This window comes from Hemiscyllium ocellatum, chromosome 9 (genome assembly GCF_020745735.1).
Source record: "Hemiscyllium ocellatum isolate sHemOce1 chromosome 9, sHemOce1.pat.X.cur, whole genome shotgun sequence".
In the NCBI taxonomy this organism is placed as follows: Eukaryota; Metazoa; Chordata; class Chondrichthyes; order Orectolobiformes; family Hemiscylliidae; genus Hemiscyllium; species Hemiscyllium ocellatum.
Window position 1 is genome coordinate 100,164,294 of NC_083409.1, and position 20,433 is coordinate 100,184,726.

Consider the following 20,433-nt stretch of genomic DNA (forward strand, 5'->3'; position numbering starts at 1 on the left):
GACTAACTGTGCCTACTCAATTTCTGCACCAACTTCCCTAACCTTTACTGGAATACTGTGGCTTCTATGTTGAAGCTCAGAGTGCAGAAAAAATATTAACACTGTCCTCAAAATATGCAACATTAATACTAAGGCATTCAGATTGGATCAAGACATCTTTGTTTTTCTGCCATTTCCTGCTGTCAATACCATTAACAAAAACAGGACCAATTTCACCAAATAAAAAAAGTTTCAGAACACCAAGGTTAGAAATCGGGTAGAACTTATACTTTAACAAGACTCCAATGGGAAGGATAGCGTTAATTAAGCAATAGTTCATTACTGACTGCTAATCAATCAGTAAACTGCTTTTTAATACTTTACACAAATGGCAGACTTTAATACGTGTAAGAATCTACTCAGTAAGGAAAAAACGGATTCATCTCAAACCAACTTAGTGCATTTTTAGTCAGTGAAGCTTGTAAATACAGACATTGGTTTTGGTCTTTTTGGGCGTCTGTCTATTCACAGTTGGAGGTAGGAGCCAGGAACCAGACTGCTTCGGGTACATTTCACGGACTATGCCAATGAATTTGCACTAGAGGGCAGTCATAACCTTTATGATAAATGCCCTGCTTGTATAGCAGGACACAGGAAGTGAAAATTTCAAGCACCTTTGAACTGAAAGCAACGGAGACTGGTTTGCTTAACAATTAATTGTGCATTGCCTTCAAGTCAGAAATGTTTAACGAGACATATGTTGGTTATCACACCTTAATTGAAATAATTGGCTTCTGACAACCAAAATGTGAAACATTTATATATAGGCATGCAAGAGCTAAACCAACACTGTTCAGTAATTTCTTTAAGTTACCATGAATGAGTGATTATAAACTCACAAGGAGAAATTTATCTCAGAAGTGGCAGAATACAATCAGAAATCCATTTGATACAGCACTTGATATTGCATTCCATTGATTATAACAGGACTGAGCATCAGGCTGGATGGATATTGGGTAGTCATTTCGATAATGTATGTTTTATTATCAGATATCAACATCTTTCTCAATATCTTTCAAACATCCAAGATGTATTAGCAGCGAGAAAAAAAACAACTCTACAATGCAGTACAATCAACCCAAACATATAGGATGTGGGTTCACATTCAATCAGGTCATTTAGAAATAAAATTTTTAAAAAAAGAGACCTTTTATTTGCACTACAATTAACATGCAATTGTTCAGTACGTAAAAATGCCTCTGTCCATAGTGTCGAATTGGTGTGCCTGATTTAAACAAAAATAGGTCATTCCCCAATTTGAACAGAGCACTGACTGTCAAATTCTGAACTAGAATTTGGGTCATTTGCATGTGTTTTTTGTGCTTGGAATGTTGCCACATAACTGATTAAAAAATATTCTTGCACACTTGTCATGGCTTTGCATCTATGTAGTAAACGGACGTTCAAATAAACTGTGTGGCATAGAGTGTGGCACTTTACACAACCTTTCAGCACATTTACTTTTCAGACTTGAGCGCTAAAATATCTCAGCTAGCTGGGAGATGAATTTTCAACATGCGTGCAAAGCCAGTTTTCTGAACCAACCAGGTTTTTGTGTGTCCAAAGAGGGCATAAGAACCTATGTCCTGAAGTAGATAGATGCTGATTGTTGCACTACAGATCTGATCTGGAATCAACTCAGCATGAGAACAGATCGCATTCAGCAGGACTCTATATACTAACAATTCCCTGAATTCTTACCTATAGTTACATAACGTGCAGCCCAGTTGACTCAATTTGACTATGCCAGTTCTTGTGCTCCATGAACCTCCTCCCCTTGGTTGCTGTAACTCTACCATTTTCTCTTGTGTACTCATCTGGGTTCCTGTTAAATGCATTTACCATGAAGGATCTGCCGTCCTCTTTCTTTTTCTGATTGCACAGTGTGTTTGAATAAACTGATCTGATTTTACCAAGATTCAAGCACAGAATATCAACTAAAAGAAAACTCCAATTGACCTACATTCCTCCCATATCTACAAGCTAGCACAGTTTTTTAAAACTTGATTTCATCACTTTCAAAATGCAAGTCTTCTTAATTGCAGATTTTTGTCATCTTGACTGCACGTTGCAAGGACCTCAATCTAGGGTCCAGGTCATTATGTTAGTAGTAGCAGGACAAACTGTAAACTTGTTTGTATGATATTGTTCAGTTCAGAGATTAATGGCAGTATTATTACTAAGTAATTATGAATTGTGATTAAAAGATTATCTATTGGTATCACCAAAGGTAATATGTTCAAAGATGTCCAGATTCTAGAAGTAAACATTAGGTCTGCGAACATCGGAAGAAAGATTTCTGTCTGACAAAGAGCCTGTAATCTAAAACTTTTAAGCTTTTACATATCTGGATGCTGATGGACCAGTTGTGCATTGCTTTTTGTTTTCGATTGTTCAGTAAATTAACAAAATAATTATTCATCATTTTTTGTAAAAGAGTAAAGGACTGTGCAGTACATAAATGTCTACATTGTGCCACTGATTACACTGCAAGTAATGACTCATTTTTATGAAGTCCTGAAAACATGAAAGGCACTATACATTTGCAATTTCTTTCCAAGATGCAGTTTTGAACAGTTGGAAGCACCGACCAATGATATTGATCTTATTGTAGTCCCATCTTGGAACAAAGTAACGGTCTTTCTTTCAGGCTCAATTCCTCATTAACTCCGACATCATTGAAATTCTAATCTCATCTTCTTTTCCATAAATCAACAGATCTTGCTGAGAGAGGTTCAGCAGTATGGATTATTCAGTTGCAAGGGTACAGAGACATGGAAAAACACAAGTACCAAACAAATGTAGACAGAACGGTGTGGATTCCCGCTAGGGAGTTCTATTGTGGCTTTTACAGAGATATGATAACAAGATCAAAGTTCCCCTTCATTCATAAATCTCTGCAATTTATGCCAATTAACAAAACTATTGGAACTATATTTTTCTCGAGAAAAAAGCTTTTTTAAAAAACCAGATTTATGAATTCTTATGCCCTTCAGCCAGCTAATAATAGGCCATTAAAAGCTTTGCTGGGATTTTCCAACACTTAAAAAAGCAGAAGAGGCCAGAGAATGTGTTTTTCATAAGTACTGAAAATTTTGTTTTAATCCCTGCTAGCAGGGACCTTTAATTTAAAATGAAGTATTTGGTATAATTTCAGGTCTCCCTCAGAACCAGGCACACCATATCTTGGCAAAAGACAGCCAAGGGGCATCTCAGAGCAACTTCATTTACTTTCAGAAAACCCAGTGTGTCTGTAGATTGCTTTTGAGTTGGCCAAGTAGGTGAAAAGCTACAGGTTTTCATCTTTCCTTTATGCCCCCCTCCTATTCTGACATCTACCAAGGGCTAATAGCGACACCAAGATAAAACAATACTGTCATAGAATCAATCTGAAACACTGGACACCAACCTTGATTAAAAAGTTTATCAGAAAGGGGTTTCTAGGTGTTGAGGTCCAACAGGACTGAACACCAGTTTGCTAGGCTGAAGACACCTCTGAAAAAGGCAGGTACATTCAACATAATTTTTAAAAAAAAGGTGCGTAGCACTGCTCAGAGAGCTTTACTCAAAATTAGACTCCTTAGCCCTACCTCCTTTTAAATAAGCAAATAGAAAATTACTTTGAAGTAAGTTTGTTTTTCTTTATTTAGAAACAAGCTGAAATTGGTGCTGGGAGCCAGACATTGTCAAGTTGTGTGCGCTAGACGCCACAATTTGAGAACCTGCAACTCAGCCCTCTCCTTACAGGAACAATGGACAAAAACAGATGATGTGGTACCAGAAAGACACAGAAATACAGGTTTTAATGTCCAATGTAACAAATTTCTGATCATAAAATGGCGACTAAAACAGGAAAGGAACCAAGCTGCAGGATCCTTCAAGAAGGGAAATGAAATGAAAAGAAAAATTTAAAGTGGACTAATGCTCCACTCACAAATCTTGTAAAGGCCAGCTCAGCAGAGTTGAAAGAGGCCATGCATTTGGAGCGAGACAGCACTCTTGGACAGGATATAAAAATCAAAAGTTTTCTTTTTAAAACGTCAAGAATAAATTAAATCCATTTACAAAACAAAAATATATGAACAAATATTCCATCATTCACAGACTTGGGTAAGACAGCCAGTGACCAACAGTTAGTTCATTGGTTACAATTTATTACAATGATTTGAGCGTTTATCAGGGCAAAAAAAAACTAGCATCACCTTTAACTAGTTTTTAAACACTTGCCATGTTTATGTACCTTGATCTATTTTATACATATTTTTCCAGTTAACAAGCAAATATTCAGTCCTGAAGCTGCTACAATAATTTATATTCCTGTGCCGAATGTCGAGTTTGAGTTAAAGTCTTGATTAAAGAGGTCTTTAATCTCAGGGGGCAGAGTGTCAAAGAGGTGATCCTCAACGACAAGCCCACTTTTCTTCAGAAGGCGGCAGTGGACTAACTCTGCTGGAAGTCTGTCCAGGCAGTTCCCTTTCAGCTCCAGCTGTGAGAGCTGCACTAGCTGGCCAATCTTTTCTGAAATGGAAGTGATGCAGTTTTGGCCCACATTCAAAACCCGCAACTTTGTGCACTTAAAAACCTGCTTTGGCAAAATTTCCACTCTGTTTCCTGTCACTGCAAAATACTGTAAATTCTGGAGGGACATGATCTCCACTGGAATGACAGCAATAGAATTGTGACTTACATCGAGATATCTCAGCTTCTGCAATGTGAAGAGTGCCGCCGGGAGAGATTCCAGTTTATTCTGAGAAAGATAAAGCAGCTCAAGATTCTTCACCAGGCTGATGGATGAAGGAATGGTGATGATTTTGTTGTGCCACAGCTTCAGGCATGTCAAGCGCTTCAGATGTTGAAAACTTATCACCTCTTCGATTGTGCGAATATTGTTGGATTTCAAGTCCAGTTCCTGCAAGTTGGTCAAGCTGAAAATGGCATGTGGAATTCGTTCCAGCTCACAGTTCTGCAGCTCCAGCTCAGTGAGATTGATCATTTTCTTCAAACTGTTCAGAACCAAAAGTTTTGTTCCATCGTTGTGAACCAGCAGAGCAGTGAGATGAGGTGCAACATCAGTGATGTTCGAAGGAATTTTGGTCAGATTGCTCTTCAAATGCAAGATCTTCAAGTGCTTCAATTCTCGCAGCGACTCTAGAGCGATCATCTTATTATTTTCAGCGTTCAGATTACCAACCAGGTAGAGTTCACGCAGGTTTTTAAGCAGATAGACCCAGGTGGGAATTTCTGCAACATCCGTGAACTTGATGTGCAGGTACCTAAGGTGGTCCCGGAGGAAGCTGAAAGCAGTTTGCTCCACTTTAGCTGGGCAATGGTAAAGGTGCAGCTCCTGAAGGTTGGTCATTTGGGAAATTTTGGCAGGAATCTTTGCCTCAGGAATCAGCTCCAGCTTCAGTATCTCCAGCTCGGTCATGTCAAACACTGCATCAGGTACCCCGGAAAGCATGAACAGGTGCAGCTCTTGCTTGTCCTGAGGATTCCTAGAGACGTGCTGTTTGAGTTTCTCGTAAGTCCACTCATGGTTCAAACTGAGTTCCCTCAGTTTGTTTTCACTCACCTCTGACAGGAAGACTCCAAAGCGCTTTGAGTAAAGTTGGTCATACTGGTCGACCATATGTAGCAGAAATGCAAAGTCATTCTTAACATCTGGAATGTCACTAAAACTACTTTCTTCACGGACCTTTTCAAACGAATATTCCTTCAAGGGCCGCCTAAACAGCCAAAACAAAGTATATATACAAACCAGTCCATAAACACATATGAGTGCAATATAACTAATTAATAATTTTCGCAGCATAAAAGCCATGTTGTGAGTACAGTAAAACTGAGCATATCCGGTCAAATGTTCTATCGCTGGTTTGCAGATATGATTAAAGTTTATAGAAGTCACAAAAGTCAGTGTATAACATAAAATGAACATTAACTTCACCGTCTTTATGACTGTCTGGACAACATAGAGTTTATATATCAAATCACTATCTTCTACATGAGCACGAAATTTACGAACCTTTTCAAAAAGGGCTTTAGCCTGTTCCCCATCCTTCTTGTCTAAAATAGTCATGCTGGGAACTTCGATGACTGGTTTCTCAGCAGAAAATTTAGGTCCAGTCCTGGATATCATGGGCGTGCTGGAGCTGGGGCTCTCTTCCTCACTACCAGTTGATAAATGCTTTGCCACAGAGGTCTTAAAACGTTGCTTATTCTCCTCAGAGTCCTCACACGCCGTTTCAGAGAGTGCTTTTGTGGTCCAGGGTGACTCAAAACACTTCCCCAGAATGGAAACAAAGTGCTCGATCTTTGAACTGGTCTTGGGGTACTTGAACCAGAAATTGCTGCTGACCATCAGGATGAGTGTATGGATTAATGCAAGATAGGGAAAGTACTTGGAATACCAGGGCAAGGCCACATGGTAGCACATCTGATTGATGAAAATATATTGCTGATACTCCAAATTCGTCGGGCGCCCAAAGTTGAAAGGGCCTTTGCTTCCGGAATGCTCTCCATCCTCAGGGTGGTCAGCCGACAACGGAGGCACGCCCTCAAAGGCTTCCCCAGTAGCGTGATTCCGGCTCCCTCTTGAAGACATGGCGCTTTCTAAATCTGGCATGACGGATGTTTTGGGAACTTTTGCAGGGCTCTCGGTGGTGCTGCGTTGGCTTTCTGACCTCTCCTCTGGTAAGGGCTCAGGAAGACATACGACTTGATCTTTGGTCAACTGCATGGTGCCAGCGAATATAGCAACCATGAGCATTACAATGGCTAAATAATCCATGAATACATCCCACCATGGTTTCAGAATTCGATAGGTTGCCTGTATGTCATTAAGAGATGCAACTTCTGTGAGGGTAAACATTCCTGCAAAATACATTAAGAAAAAGGTAAATTAGGGATCGGAGCAAATAGCTGAGTCTTAACAGCGACCCACTTTGAAATTACAAATGCACTCCCCTGCTGGCAGTTATTTGGTCAGTTTGACAATGCAGCATGCTACTAAGCCACAAGTGTAATCTGATGTAATTGGAGACAATCGTCGAAGGTTTCTCCATTAAAATCTAGAAGCTGTCAAAAGATTTACTTCAGCTCTCTCAGATGTGAATCTCTGAACAAAAGTCACATTGCTGAGTCAGACAACCCAATTGAAGGAGGTCGGTCATAACATCAATGAGGGAGGACCATAAGCCAATTGAACTTACTTTAACAGAGCATCAGATCAGAGACAGTAGAATCTTTTAATTTAATTCAGTGCAGTATAGAGCAGATATGGTCAGTGATGGATAATGACAGTTTAAACAAACAATTGGCTTCAATTAGAGCAAACATTTACCTACTACTAGAGTTATAAACATTGGACAAGAGGAGATTGGAGGTTAAAAAGTCCCAGAAGTATTGAATGGCCAAGGGTAGAGATGGACAGCAAGGAACGTCCTCAGGAAGTAACCTCCCAGTGGCAATCTTGTAAAGAAATAAATTAGGGTATTTACATCCGCAGTAGATTCCCTTTAATGGATTAGTCGAACAATTGCTCTTTCATAAAATTATTTAACTCCGTAGACAGAGTGTGCTGGTACCATTTACTTAATAATAGATTCCAGTGTTTTCCCAATGAAAAGTATCAGGCAAACTGGTCAGTCATTCCTTCATTTTGCTTTTCTTGAACAAACATTTTAAACATCATCTTTTACACGTTTTCTAGGAATAAATGTATAATTTTGTTTAATATGCACATTATTAATTCTGATATTTGTAATCTCATGTTAGAAGCTCATATATAATACTATTTTTAAAACTTGTTCAAGCAAAGAAACATTTGTGGAGAAAATGTTTTATAGGAAAGTGAGATTACGTACAATTATTAACGGAAGTTGATAAAGATTGCCCTCATTCCACGTGTCTGATGTTATCTTGCGCAATAAAAAAAAACTTCATCACAGCCCAAACTGTGACTCAACAGAAATAATTTTGGCCTCTGCTACAATTGGAGCAAAGTGCATTTGCAATGTACTAAAACAGAAAACAGCAGTGACGCAGGAATAATTCCTGACAAAAGTCAATTTGAAACCTTCAGCTGCTGATGCCATTAAGACAAAAGAAATCAGCATAACTCTAAAGGGGGTACACCCTTCTTGCTGATGGTTTTTCTCTTTTCACGACATTTGTTCTTGGAAATGGTCAGGGGAGTAACGTGACTTGGCGTTTTTCATGTGACCTGATAACAAGCATGGACAGTAACAAGGGTTTAATCTTGATCTATAACTCCCCAAAGGGAAGGATACAGACAGTGGCATGAAGAAATACTCCATTGCATTAGGAGGGTGAAGGTATTAAGTGACATGACCGTGGATCCATATTGCTCCCTTCTGTTCCTGATAATTGTAAGTGAACTGAAGTTGCTGGGAGGTTGCAAGGTAGTCTATTTCTACTGGCTAGGGGCAAGGGATTGACTTTTATCTCAAAGTAGGATGTGAAGATCTTACAAAAATAGTACAAGATTGGTGCCTGGGCTGACAACTTGCATTTGGGTAGTGTCTTTAAAAGGTAATAAAACATTCCAAAGGACTTCACAAAGGCATTATAAACAAAATAAAAGCACTGAGCTACATAAGGTGGCTTTTTGCTGTGTGGTCAAGAACTTAGTCAAAGTGGTAAGTTTTAAGGAGTGCCTTAAAAGAAGGAAAGTGAAATATGGGAAAGGTGAGCTAAGGGCCTTAGTAAGCTGAAAGCCTAGCCACTAAGAGTGGAGCAATTATGATCGGAGATATTCTGACAACGCACATTATCTTAGTGGGTTATGGAACTGAAATAGCTTACAGAAATAAGGAAGGATTTAAAAAAAAAGAGAATTTTAATATCAAGATGCTGTTTAACCAGGAGCCAAAGTAAGTCAGTGAGTACAGAGATAATGGACAAAAGCAATTCAGAGCAAAGTACAACATGACAGCAAAGTTTTGGATAATCTGAAGTTTACAGATATAGGAGACTGACTCAAAATGCTTTAGAATAAGCAGATCTTGAAGTAAGCATGCGGATGAACGTTTCAGCCACAGAGATGCGGAGGCACCAGTGGATCTGAAGTACCTTATCCAATTACAGAAGTCAAAGGAGGTGGTTAGAGACAGTACATCTATGTGGTTAGATGCTCATTGAAATGTCAAACATGACCAGTCTGGTTCAGCCACAAGATAGTTGTTAGACCAAGGGATAGAGGCTGTTTTTGTTAGAAAGAAGAAGGTTGAGAGGTGACTTAAGAGAGACATATAAAGATAATCAGAGGGTTAGATAGGGTGGACAGAGAGAGCCTTTTTCCTAGTATGGTAACAGCAAGCATGAGGGGGCATAGCTTTAAATTTAGGGGTGATAGATATAGGACAGATGTCAGAGGTAGTTTCTTTACTCAGAGTAGGAAGAGTACGGAATGCTTTGCCTGCAACGGTAGTAGATTTACCAACTTTAAGTACATTTAAGTCATCATTGGACAAGTATATGGACATTCATGGAATAGTGTAGGTTAGATGGGCTTCAGATTGGTATGACAGGTCTGTGCAACATCGAAGGCTGAAGGGCCTGTACTGCGCTGTAATGTTCTATAATTGGTGAGTAATAAGTGGAGTTTGTAGTAGAATCTAAAGTTTTTAGTCTTTGCAATATTTACCTGGAGGAGATTGGAGCAGACGCTGTCATCGAAAATACATTTATCCTTGGTATATCCAAGGGTCCAATTCCAAAGACCAGTTTCCAGCCAGTGAATATAAAACTTTTGTTTTGTCATGTTGTGACAATAAATGGGACTTTGCTTTTAAGACTAAGTTGGGAGTGGTTGTATTAGCTGGGTCTGGGAGGTTCAAGTTTTGGTGGAGGTGGTGGTGGTGGGGGGGGCTGGAATGTTGTGTAAGAGATTAAATCAAAACGAAGCAATGGTAATTGCCTCACAATGCACCATGTCTAAATAGCATGAAGGAATAATTTGCCAAACAAAACAGGTCACCGGATTACACTGCCAAAAAAAGCAGTTGAGGTCAAATCCCCAGGGGCAGGAGTTATGTGCGATAATTCAGACTCTTCAACTTCAAGCTGGGAGATGACCTTTTCGGAGATACACAGAATACTTAACAGGATAGTCAAAGTAAACTTCAAATGTCAACACAAGAGCACAGTTACGAAAGACTTGATTTCAGCCAAATGTTAGCAAGCATTTCTTAACACAGTGTTTTTAATGGGTGAAGTAATACAAGAATTGTTGAAGCTTGGACATTAATCTGACAATGGGATGACAACAGAGCAGATTAGATTAGATTCCCTACAGTGTGGAAACAGGCCCTTTGGCCCAACTAGTCCACACCAACCCTCCGAAGAGTAACCCACCCAGACCCATTTCGCTCTGACTAATCCACCTACCACTGTTGGTAATTTAGCATGGCCAATTCACCTGGCCTGCACATCTTTGGACTGTGGGAGGAAACCCACACAGACATAGGGAGAATGTGCAAACTCCACATTCTCCAAACTCTTGGGCGGCACGGTGGCACAGTGGTTAGCACTGCTGCCTCACAGCGCCTGAAGACCCGGGTTCAATTCCCGACTCAGGCGACTGACTGTGTGGAGTTTGCACGTTCTCCCCGTGTCAGCGTGGGTTTCCTCCGGGTGCTCCGGTTTCCTCCCACAGTCCAAAGATGTGCGGGTCAGGTGAATTGGCCATGCTAAATTGCCCGTAGTGTTAGGTAAGGGGTAATGTAGGGGTATGGGTGGGTTTCGCTTCGGCGGGTCGGTGTGGACTTGTTGGGCCGAAGGGCCTGTTTCCACACTGTAAGTCTAAGTCTAAGTCCACAGAGAGTCGCCAGAGGCTGGAATCGAACCTGGGACCCCGGTGCTGAGAGATGGTTTACTGGCATTCGCCTGTGACTTCCAACAAATTTTTATCTGGCAGTTTTTAAACATTTAACAGCAGCCCAAAGTAAAATATTTATTGCTGGAATGTTGAGACAAAAAAAAACTTTTGCATTCTTCAACTGGAAGCCCATCTTTGCAGTCAGATGCTTTAACATGCCGAGAGTTTAGCTGCATGACAAATGCATGGTGCCATCTCCAACAGTGCTGCTCCAACAATGTCCTGATGTACTGAGTAACAAGAAATCAGTGAATGGGCTCTACAATGATGTCATTACATTATAATTACCTGTTGCAGCAATATGACCACAGCCACCCAGCCTCTTATTTTACACTCAATGCTCCAGAAACAGGACAGGATGGGGTATTGCTTGCAGAATTCACTTACTCAAAATTTAGATCCAGTTAAGAGACTGAAATGGCTTTATAGATGGATTTGGGTAAAAACATATGGAGAACAAAGGTGCAGGATGAAAGTTACCTGGACACTCTGGAAGCAGGAAACATGTTTCCACTGATGGGTGAGTGCCGAACCAGAGGACACAGCTTAAAAATACGGGGAAGACCATTTAGGACAGAGATGAGAAAATTTTTCACCCAGAGAGTGGTGGCTGTGTGGAATGCTCTGCCCCAGAGGGCAGTGAAGGCCCAGTGTCTGGATTCATTTCAGAGTTGGATAGAGCTCTCAAGGATTGTGGAATCAAGGGTTATGGAGATAAGGCAGGAACAGAATACTGATTGAGGATGATCAGCCATGATCATAATGAATGTTGGTGCAGGCTCGAAGGGCAGAATGGCCTACTGCTGCACCTATTGTCTATTGCCAAGTGTGCCTGTTGGAAGGCCAGCCTGCAGCCAGAATGCACTACAGGAGGGCATTTAAAATTGTACTCTTTGAGGAAGTACTACCCTCGGCAGCTACTGACCAATCTGATGAGCCGGTAGCATCATCACTCATGGCGGTGACAGCGCTCACTGGTGGACACTGCCAGGATTGCAGGAGAAAGTCTGAAGAGGTTCTAGAGATTAGAAGATTAGTTACGTAGGAGTTACATTTGTTATTTAGCACACCAACAACTTGCCCTTCACTTTGGTAGTTTCAAATCTGAACAGGTCAGTCAGCATTAATTAGAGTAAGGCAAATTTTGACAATATGAGACATGCACTTTCAAAGTTGATTGGAGTAGACTATTCATAGGTAATGGGACGACTGGCAAGTGGGACGTTTTCAGAAGTGAGATAATGAGAACTCAGAGGCATTATGTTCGCGTTAGAGTGAAGGGTAATGCTGGCAGGATTTGGGAAAAATAGATGAATAAAGATATTGAGAAAATGTCATCATAAATTCAGACAACTGGGATCAAGTTTATCTCTTGAAGAGTTTTAGGGGTGCAGAGGCATTCCTGAGAGAGGAAATCAGAGGGCAAAGAGGGGATAAGAGAGAAGGTTATGTTGCCAAGGCTAGGGATAATCCAAAGAGATTCTACAAATTCATTAAGTGCAACCAGGGAGAGAATAGAGCTGCTTACAGTCAACAAAGTTGCCTTTGTGTTGAACCTCAGGAGATAGGAGAGACATGAAACAGATATTTTGCGTCAGCTTTTACTGTGGAGAAAGAAAGAGGCGCTAGGGAACTCAGGGAAATTAAAAAAAAGTCCTCATTACAGAAGACAGAGTGCTGAAAGTCTTAAAACAAAAGTGGTTAAACATCTGGGACCTGATCAACTTTGTGGGAAGTTAGAGAAAGAGATTGTGGGGCCCCCTAGCAGAGATGTTTATATCATTCTACAGCATGGCACAGGTGCCGAAGAACTGGAGGGTGGCTCATAAGGTGCCTTTATTTAAGAGGATCTATAAAGGAGAAGCCTGGGAACTGTACACCATTGAGCCTGACATCGTTCATGGATAAGTTGTTGGAGGGAATTCTGAGAGATAGGATTTACATGCATTTGGACTGATTGGGGATAGTCAGCATGGCTTTGTGCATGGGAAATCATGTCTCAAACTTGGTCGAGTTTTCTTTGAAGATGTAACCAAAAAAGATTGATGAGAGCAGAGCGGTAGATGCTGTCTACATGGATTATAGTAAAATCTTTAATAAGATTCCATCTGGGAGGCTAATTAGTAAAGGTAGATCATATGGGATTTAGAGAGCTTGTGAATTACGTACAAAAGTGGCTTCATGATGATGGGGTGGGGGGGGGGGGGGGTCGGTCCTTGTTGCATTGGGAGTGGTGGGGTTCAAGAGCGGAGGTGCAGGAAGTGGAGAGAGTGTGCTGGAGGGCATCAATGACCACATGGGAGGGGAAATTGTGGTCCTTGAAAGAAGAGGCCATCTGAATGTTCTATGGTGGAATTGGTCCACCGGGGAGCAGATTTGGCGGAGGAGATGGGAATAGGAAATAGTGTTTTTACAGGAGGTGGGAGGTGTAGTCCAGGTGGCTGTGGGAGTCGGTGGGCTTGAAGATGTCCATATTGAGTTGGTCACAGGAAATGGAGATTGAGAGGTCCAGGAAAAGGAGGGAGGTGTCCGAGATAGTCCAGGCAACCTCGAGGTCAGGGCAAAAAAGATACTCGTGAAGTTGATTAACTGTTCAACCACTCTGTGGGAGCACAAGGTGTCACCCGTAAAGTCATCGATGCAGCAGAGGAAAAAGGTGGGGAATGGTGCATTGTAGCTGTGGAAGGTTGACTGTTCCATGTACCCAAACAGGCAGGCATAGCTGGGGCCCATGTGGGTACCCATGGCTACCACTTTGGTCTGGTGGAAGTGGGAGGATTCGAAGGGGAAATTGTTGAGGGCAAGGAGCAGTTCAGCCAATTGAATGAGCGCGTCAGTGGAAGGGTATTGGTTGGGACAGTATGACAGGAAGAAACAGAAGGCTTGGGGGTCTACGTTGTGGATGTGTACAGGGCCTGGATGCCCATGGTGAAGACAAAGCATTAGCAGCAGGGGAACTGAAAATCATGGAGGCGGCAGACGGCATGGGTGGTATTCCCGAATGTATGTGGGGAGACCCTGGACCAAGGGGCATAGGACAGTGTCAAGGTATGAGGAGATAAATTCGGTGGGACTGGAGCAGGCGGAGTTGATGGATCAACCGGGGTGGTCAGGTTTGTGAATTTTGGGTAATTGGTTAGAATGCCTTGATGTTGTGAAAGGGGCATTGTAAATACATGCCCATCTTCTGGCATATTGAAACGAGTAGGCCGTCAGCCCATTGAACCTGCTCCACAATTCAATATGAGCTTGGTTGATCCGGTCATGCCCTCAAATCCATTTTCCTTATTGTTCCTTGTAGCACGCAGTTCCCCTCTATTTCAAGAACCAGATCATCTCAGCTTTGAATATAAATCAATGGCTCAATCCCTACAGCTCTCTGGAGTGGAAAATTCAAAAGATGCATTTATTCAAAGAAATTCCTCCTCAATTCAGTCTTAAATATATGACCCTTTATTCTGAAATTATGCCTCAGGAGGGGGAAGAGCCTCTCAGGATTATGTGGTCAAGCGCCCTGTATGATAAGAAAGAGTAAAACCCAAATACCTAACTCCATTCAATCTAGGACTTAGCCTGTGCATTTGCTGGGTAAGAAAGTGATTCTGTACAAACCTCATTTGGTTTGCAATTGGCATCAGACTTAAATCTACACAGCTTCGATTCCACAATTGGTGTCAACTACATTGGCTGGATTCATACCTGGCAGAAAAGGTCAATAATTTCAGCTACAGGACATCACTGCACAAGTTAGTCAGGATGGATATTTTCTAAACAACTTATTTGAAGATGTTATGATACATCTCTGGAGCAGGAGATGCTTGAACCTGGACCTCTTGGCTCAGAAGTAGGGACAGTACCACTGAGCCACAGTCCTTTTAATTTCTTCAGAGTAGTTTGAGATTCCTAATCTCACCCTCCACACCCAATGTGGGTGACATGGCCTGAAGTCATGACCAATCCATCTCCCGCACTTCTTCCATCTCCTCTTCCACACCTTGCCAAAACAACAGGATGCTTCTTGTCCTTCCATTCAACCCTGCTCATCTCTGCTTATCTCTGCATTCAAAAGGATCACTCTTTGCCACCTCCAACAGGATGCTATCGCCAAACCCATTCATCATCTTCCCTCCACCATCAACATTCTGCAGGCAATGTTGCCTTCGTGAATAGAACTAGGAGTCAAAGGTAGAGTTGGTCTCCTGTGATAGAGTGGAGGCTAAAAATAAAGGGACACCCAATTTAAACAGATGGGGAAACATGTTGTCTGAGGGTTGAGTGTGTTTGGAATCTTTTCTTCAAAAAAAAGGTACTAGGTGCAGAATCTTTAAAGACGGGGGTAGATCCATTCTGGTTTACCAATGGAGATGAAAGATTACTGGAGATATGCACAAATGTAAAGTTGAGGTTAAAATCTGATCAGCCATGATCGTATTGAACGACAGAGCAGGCTCAAAAGGGCTGAACGGCCTCCTCTTGTTCCTTATATGTACGTTTATTTTGGAGAGAAAGTTCCATCTTCATATTGAGAATAGTCTCAACTACATTGTGTAGCACTGTTACGGTCACAAATGGACTAGACTTCAAACCAGATCTAGCAAATTCTAGACAGGGCATCCATGAGGTGCTGTGGGCCATCTATAGAATTGTACTCAGTCTGGAAGGACAGCAGAAACATGGGAACACAATCACCTGTAGGCTCCCCTCTAAGCCATTCACCACCCTTACGTGGGAGTATGTCGTCATTTCTTCACAATTGCTGGGTCAAAATACTGGAACCCCCTTCCTAATGGCATTCTGGATCTACTCCTCCTCCTCCTGTGCATGGATTGCAGTGGTTCAAAGGGGCAGCTCATCACCACCTTCAAGAGCAACTAGATGGACAATAAATGCTGCGATACTCTCACTCCGTACAAATTTTTAAAAGTCTCAGTAACTAACCAAACGCAACAACAACAACACATGTCGTCTACAAAACCAAGTTTCTGACCTTTCCAGTAATACCATCAGCTGGGATAATAACATTGGGGTCTTCACAGGAGTGACTATCAATCAAGGATGTGAACTGAAGGCTTTGCTACCCCAGGAACCAAAGCAGTCAGTCAGCACAGGGGAAGTGGCTGAGCAGGGCTTGGTGTGAGATACAATGGAGGCTGACTTTTGGATAAGCTGAAGTTTACTGAGGGAGCAACATGAAAAGCTAACCTAATGGCTGCTTCTTGAAGCAAATGAAGGCATGGCAGAGGACGTAAGTAGCAGAGACCCAGCCATTATGCAGAAATCCTGTACTACAGCTGCTGGATCCTTGTAACGTTGCTGGTGCAAGATTACTTTCTCTATTTTCATGTTTCTTGGTCTCTTTTTTTCCTATCAGAGAGTTAGCATAATGCACCCATCATTAAACAATTAATAGCATCATACTTTCATCTTTCTTTCCACTTCGTTTCATGCTTTCGATTCTCAGCATTTCCCACGCAGGATGCAAGATCTGTCCTCCAGTTTTGTTGTTGTCTACTTTTAGGGAGGAATTTGTTCAAAGAAAAAAAATACTGCACATCCCAAATCACACTCAAGTTGGGGGTAATGAATCTTGAATGGTACAAGGGTTGAGGGGTAAGTAATGGGTACACCCACAGCATTGTTAAAAGATATGTTTCTGGATTTTGACGCATTGGCAAAAAAGGAATGGCTGAGATGGTTCCACGTCAGGATGGTAGGCAACTTTACGAGGGAACTTGTGTTGTGGGTGTTGCTAGGCTTGCTGTCCCTATCCTTCTAGTGGTAGGATTTGAAAGGTGCAACTGAAGAAGCCTTTTCAATTTTTAATACAGTATAAAATCTACTCGAGCCAGTTAAGCTGGTCTAGCTAAAACAAAAAGAAACAGGAACTATTCCACATGTACAGATAACATCCATTTTGATTTGCTTCAGTGATGATTACAGAATCATAGAACCTGTACAATGTGGAAGTAAGCCATTCAGCCCATCGAGTCCATAGTGACCATCTGAAGAGCACCCCACCTCCCTACCTTATACCTGTAACCCTGCATTTCCCATGGCCAATCCACCTCGCCTAAACACCTTGGACACTATGGGTGATCCACCTAATGTGCACATCTTTGGACTGTGGGTGGAAACCCATGCAGACATGGGGAGAAGGTACCAACTCTGCACAGTCGCCTGAAGGTGGAGTTGAACCAGAGTCCCTGGCACTGAGGTAGCAGTGCAAACCACTGAGTCACTGTGCAGCCGCATGGAATTATGGAGGAGAGATTTCCCAATGGGTGACTGACATTTCCTTTATTGGTTCTTTGCTCTCCTAAGCAGAGTCAAACAAATGGACTAGATAGCTGCAAATGAACCGCAAACTAGAAATGTTTAACACAGGAGGTAAGGGCACAGTAACAATTTAACAATTCCATTAACAATTACAGTAAGAGTTCCATTGCAAAAGTGAATAATTGGTATGCCAGAAATCTAAACTAAAAAACAGTAGTAGTCCAAAATAGTCAGTACATGTATTCAGCATGAGAGAGAGGCGGAGTTAGGCAAGAACTACCATGTTATTTAAATGACCAGCCTTTGAATAAATGGGTGCTTTTCATAAGGGATCACAGTTTGATTACAGATCAAAGAGAATATTGGAAAATGAATTGTCTTTATGGTGTAATGAATACAAATACCAACCAAACAAGTGGGCGGCACGGTAGCACAGTGGTTAGCACTGCTACCTCACAGCGCCTGAGACCCGGGTTCAATTCCCGACTCAGGCGACTGACTGTGTGGAGTTTGCACGTTCTCCCCGTGTCTGCGTGGGTTTCCTCCCACAATTACAAAGATGTGCGGGTCAGGTGAATTGGCCATGCTAAATTGCCCATAGTGTTAGGTAAGAGGTAAATGTAGGGGTACGGGTGGGTTGCGCTTCGGCGGGTCGGTGTGTGGACTTGTTGGGCCGAAGGGCCTGTTTCCACACTGTAAGTAATCTAATCTGCAAGTAATCTAATCTGAACCACTGTATCCGAACATCAATTATCCAAATTTCTGATCATCCAAACAAGATCACAAGGTCCTGTAAATGCTTCCTTTGTTTACGATCAGATATCTGAACAAAATGTCCCCCACCTGTCTTGTTTGGATAATTGAGGTTGTTCTGTAGTTGTTTTTATGGGACTAAGTATGTGACAGTTTTAGATGTATCGAATGGGAGATTTTTATTTCCAAATGCCATTAAAAGATTTGGAACTTTATGTCACCTAAACATGGCTCCTGAAGTATATTTATAATGGTTGCTAGGTGATTGGCAACAAGGGTGTAAGGGCAGACAGTGGGACCAACCATTGGCATCAAGTTAGCTCGGAGCTATAAAGGAGTCATGGGGATGGGAGCCAGAAGGTTGGCCATTTTTATTACAGTATCTCAACACTTTACAACTGGTGGCTGCCTCCAATCTACACCTGGGGCTAGTGGGTACAAATCTGTCCCCTAGCCACATGATTTCCCTCAAAAAAAATCACAATCATGCCATTTGAGGCAATTATGCTCGATTTACTTTGGTAACGGGATGAGCACATGTGCAAGAAGCTTGGCAGCTGTTTGCTAGCTGATCTCTCAGCTCTATTAAAGACTCTTTCTGGCAGGACCTCCTCCAGAGAAAGAGGTGAAAGTCCCACCTCCAAACCCAGTGTGACATTGCTGCAGGTCAGCTGACAGGGTTATGAGTGGGCTTTGTAGGCAAAAGTGAGGACTGCAGATGCTGGAAACCAGAGTTCAGATTAGAATGGTGCTGGAAAAGCACAGCAGGTCAGGCAGAATCCAAGGAGCAGGAAAATTGACGTTTCGAGCAAAAGCCATTCCTGATGAAGGGCTTTTGCCCGAAACATCGATTTTCCCACTCCTCAGATGCTGCCTGACCTGCTGTGCTTTTCCAGCACCATTCTAATCGAGACTGGAGTGGGCTTTGTGCCCACTTCACCTGCCACATTATCTTCCACCTTTTAATTGGTAAGGGGAGAAGGAGGGGAATATCACAAATCATGCTGCCTATAAAATCCAGCTATAGTTGTGACTCACTGGAAAGCTGAAACATATTCATTTAAAAATAATGAAAAATAGCTTAATATTGAAGTCAACATTAATAACTTGGTATTAGGAGAAGATATTGAGATACCTATGTAGTACCAAGGAAGTGCCACCTTTTTGAATGAGATGATAAAGTCCGCCATCCAGTGCCCACTCAGTTTGACCTAAAGTGGCACAATAGTACTACAAGATGAGGAATACAATAATTTTTGCCATGTCCTGGTCAACGTTTATGTTCCAATCAGCACTATAAAAAACAATATTCGCCATTTCATTTAGCACGGTTGCATAAACACTCAAAAGATTCCTTATTAGAAGAGAAATTTTCTTGCAACTTCTAAACAACTAAGTTTTCAACATTACTGACTCTCAACAGCAAATCCTACCCCAAACATTCACCATACTACATCATCCATGGAATAAGTTATATTCAAACCAATTCACAAGTGTTACGACATTTAGATTAGATTAGGTTAGATTCCCTACAGTGTGGAAACAGGCCCTTCGGCCCAACAAGTCCACACCGACCCGCCGAAGTGCAACCCACCCAGACCCATTCCCCTACATTTACCCCTGCACCTAACACTACGGGCAATTTAGCAATTCACCTAACCTACACATTTTTGGACTGTGGGAGAAAACCGGAGCACCCGGAGGAAACCCACGCAGACACGGGGAGAACGTGCAAACTCCACACAGACAGTCGTCTGAGACGGGAATTGAACCCAGGTCTCTGGCGCTGTGAGGCAGCAGTGCTAACCACTGTTCCACCGTGCCGCCCACATTTAAATAACCTTGTGTCACATCTGTGCTCTTGACTGCTCGGTAGGAATGATGTTAACTGGAGTAATTCAGAAAAGTTAAATCTTGTGACTGCATATCAGATCTCAACTTGGAGATAAAGGCACAACAGAACTTTTTCACCTATCTTCTAGCATGAGAGTGATTGAAAACGAGGTTGAATGCTTACATATTTATTTTCCCACATTTAGGTTAATTTTACTGATCACCTCTCAGTAAAACTCAATACTGTCATAGAGTCAGAGAGATGTACAACATGGAAACAGACCCTTCGGTCCAATTCGTTCATACCGACCAGATATCCCAACCCAATCTAGTTCCATCTGCCAGCACCCAGCTCATATCCCTCCAAACCCTTCCAATTCATATACCCATACAAATGCCTTTTAAATGTTGCAATTGTACTAGCCTCTACCATTTCCTCTGGCAGCTCATTCCATACTCATACCACCCTCTGCATGAAAAAGCTGCCCTTAGGTCTCTTTTATATCTTTCCCCTCTCACCCTAAACCTATGCCCTCTGGACTCCCCTACCTGTTCCCCCCCCCAAACCCAGGGTAAAGACTTTGTCTATTTATCCTATCCATGCCCCTCTATAAGGTCACCCCTTAGCCTCCGAT

The 20,433-nt window shown here is 42.0% G+C and overlaps 1 protein-coding gene across 2 annotated transcripts in view; it reads right to left on the bottom strand.

Annotated features, from left to right (window-relative positions):
- Nucleotides 1–810: 810 nt before the first annotated feature.
- LOC132819177 (volume-regulated anion channel subunit LRRC8D-like) overlaps nt 811–20,433 on the bottom strand; it is a 55,242-nt gene continuing 35,619 nt past the window's right edge. For both annotated transcript variants that reach the window (XM_060830612.1, XM_060830613.1), the window contains one exon: nt 811–6,909. In XM_060830612.1, the coding sequence (XP_060686595.1) occupies nt 4,349–6,907 (2,559 nt within the window). In that variant the 5' untranslated portion in view covers nt 6,908–6,909 and the 3' untranslated portion in view covers nt 811–4,348. The remainder of the gene's footprint in view (nt 6,910–20,433) is intronic.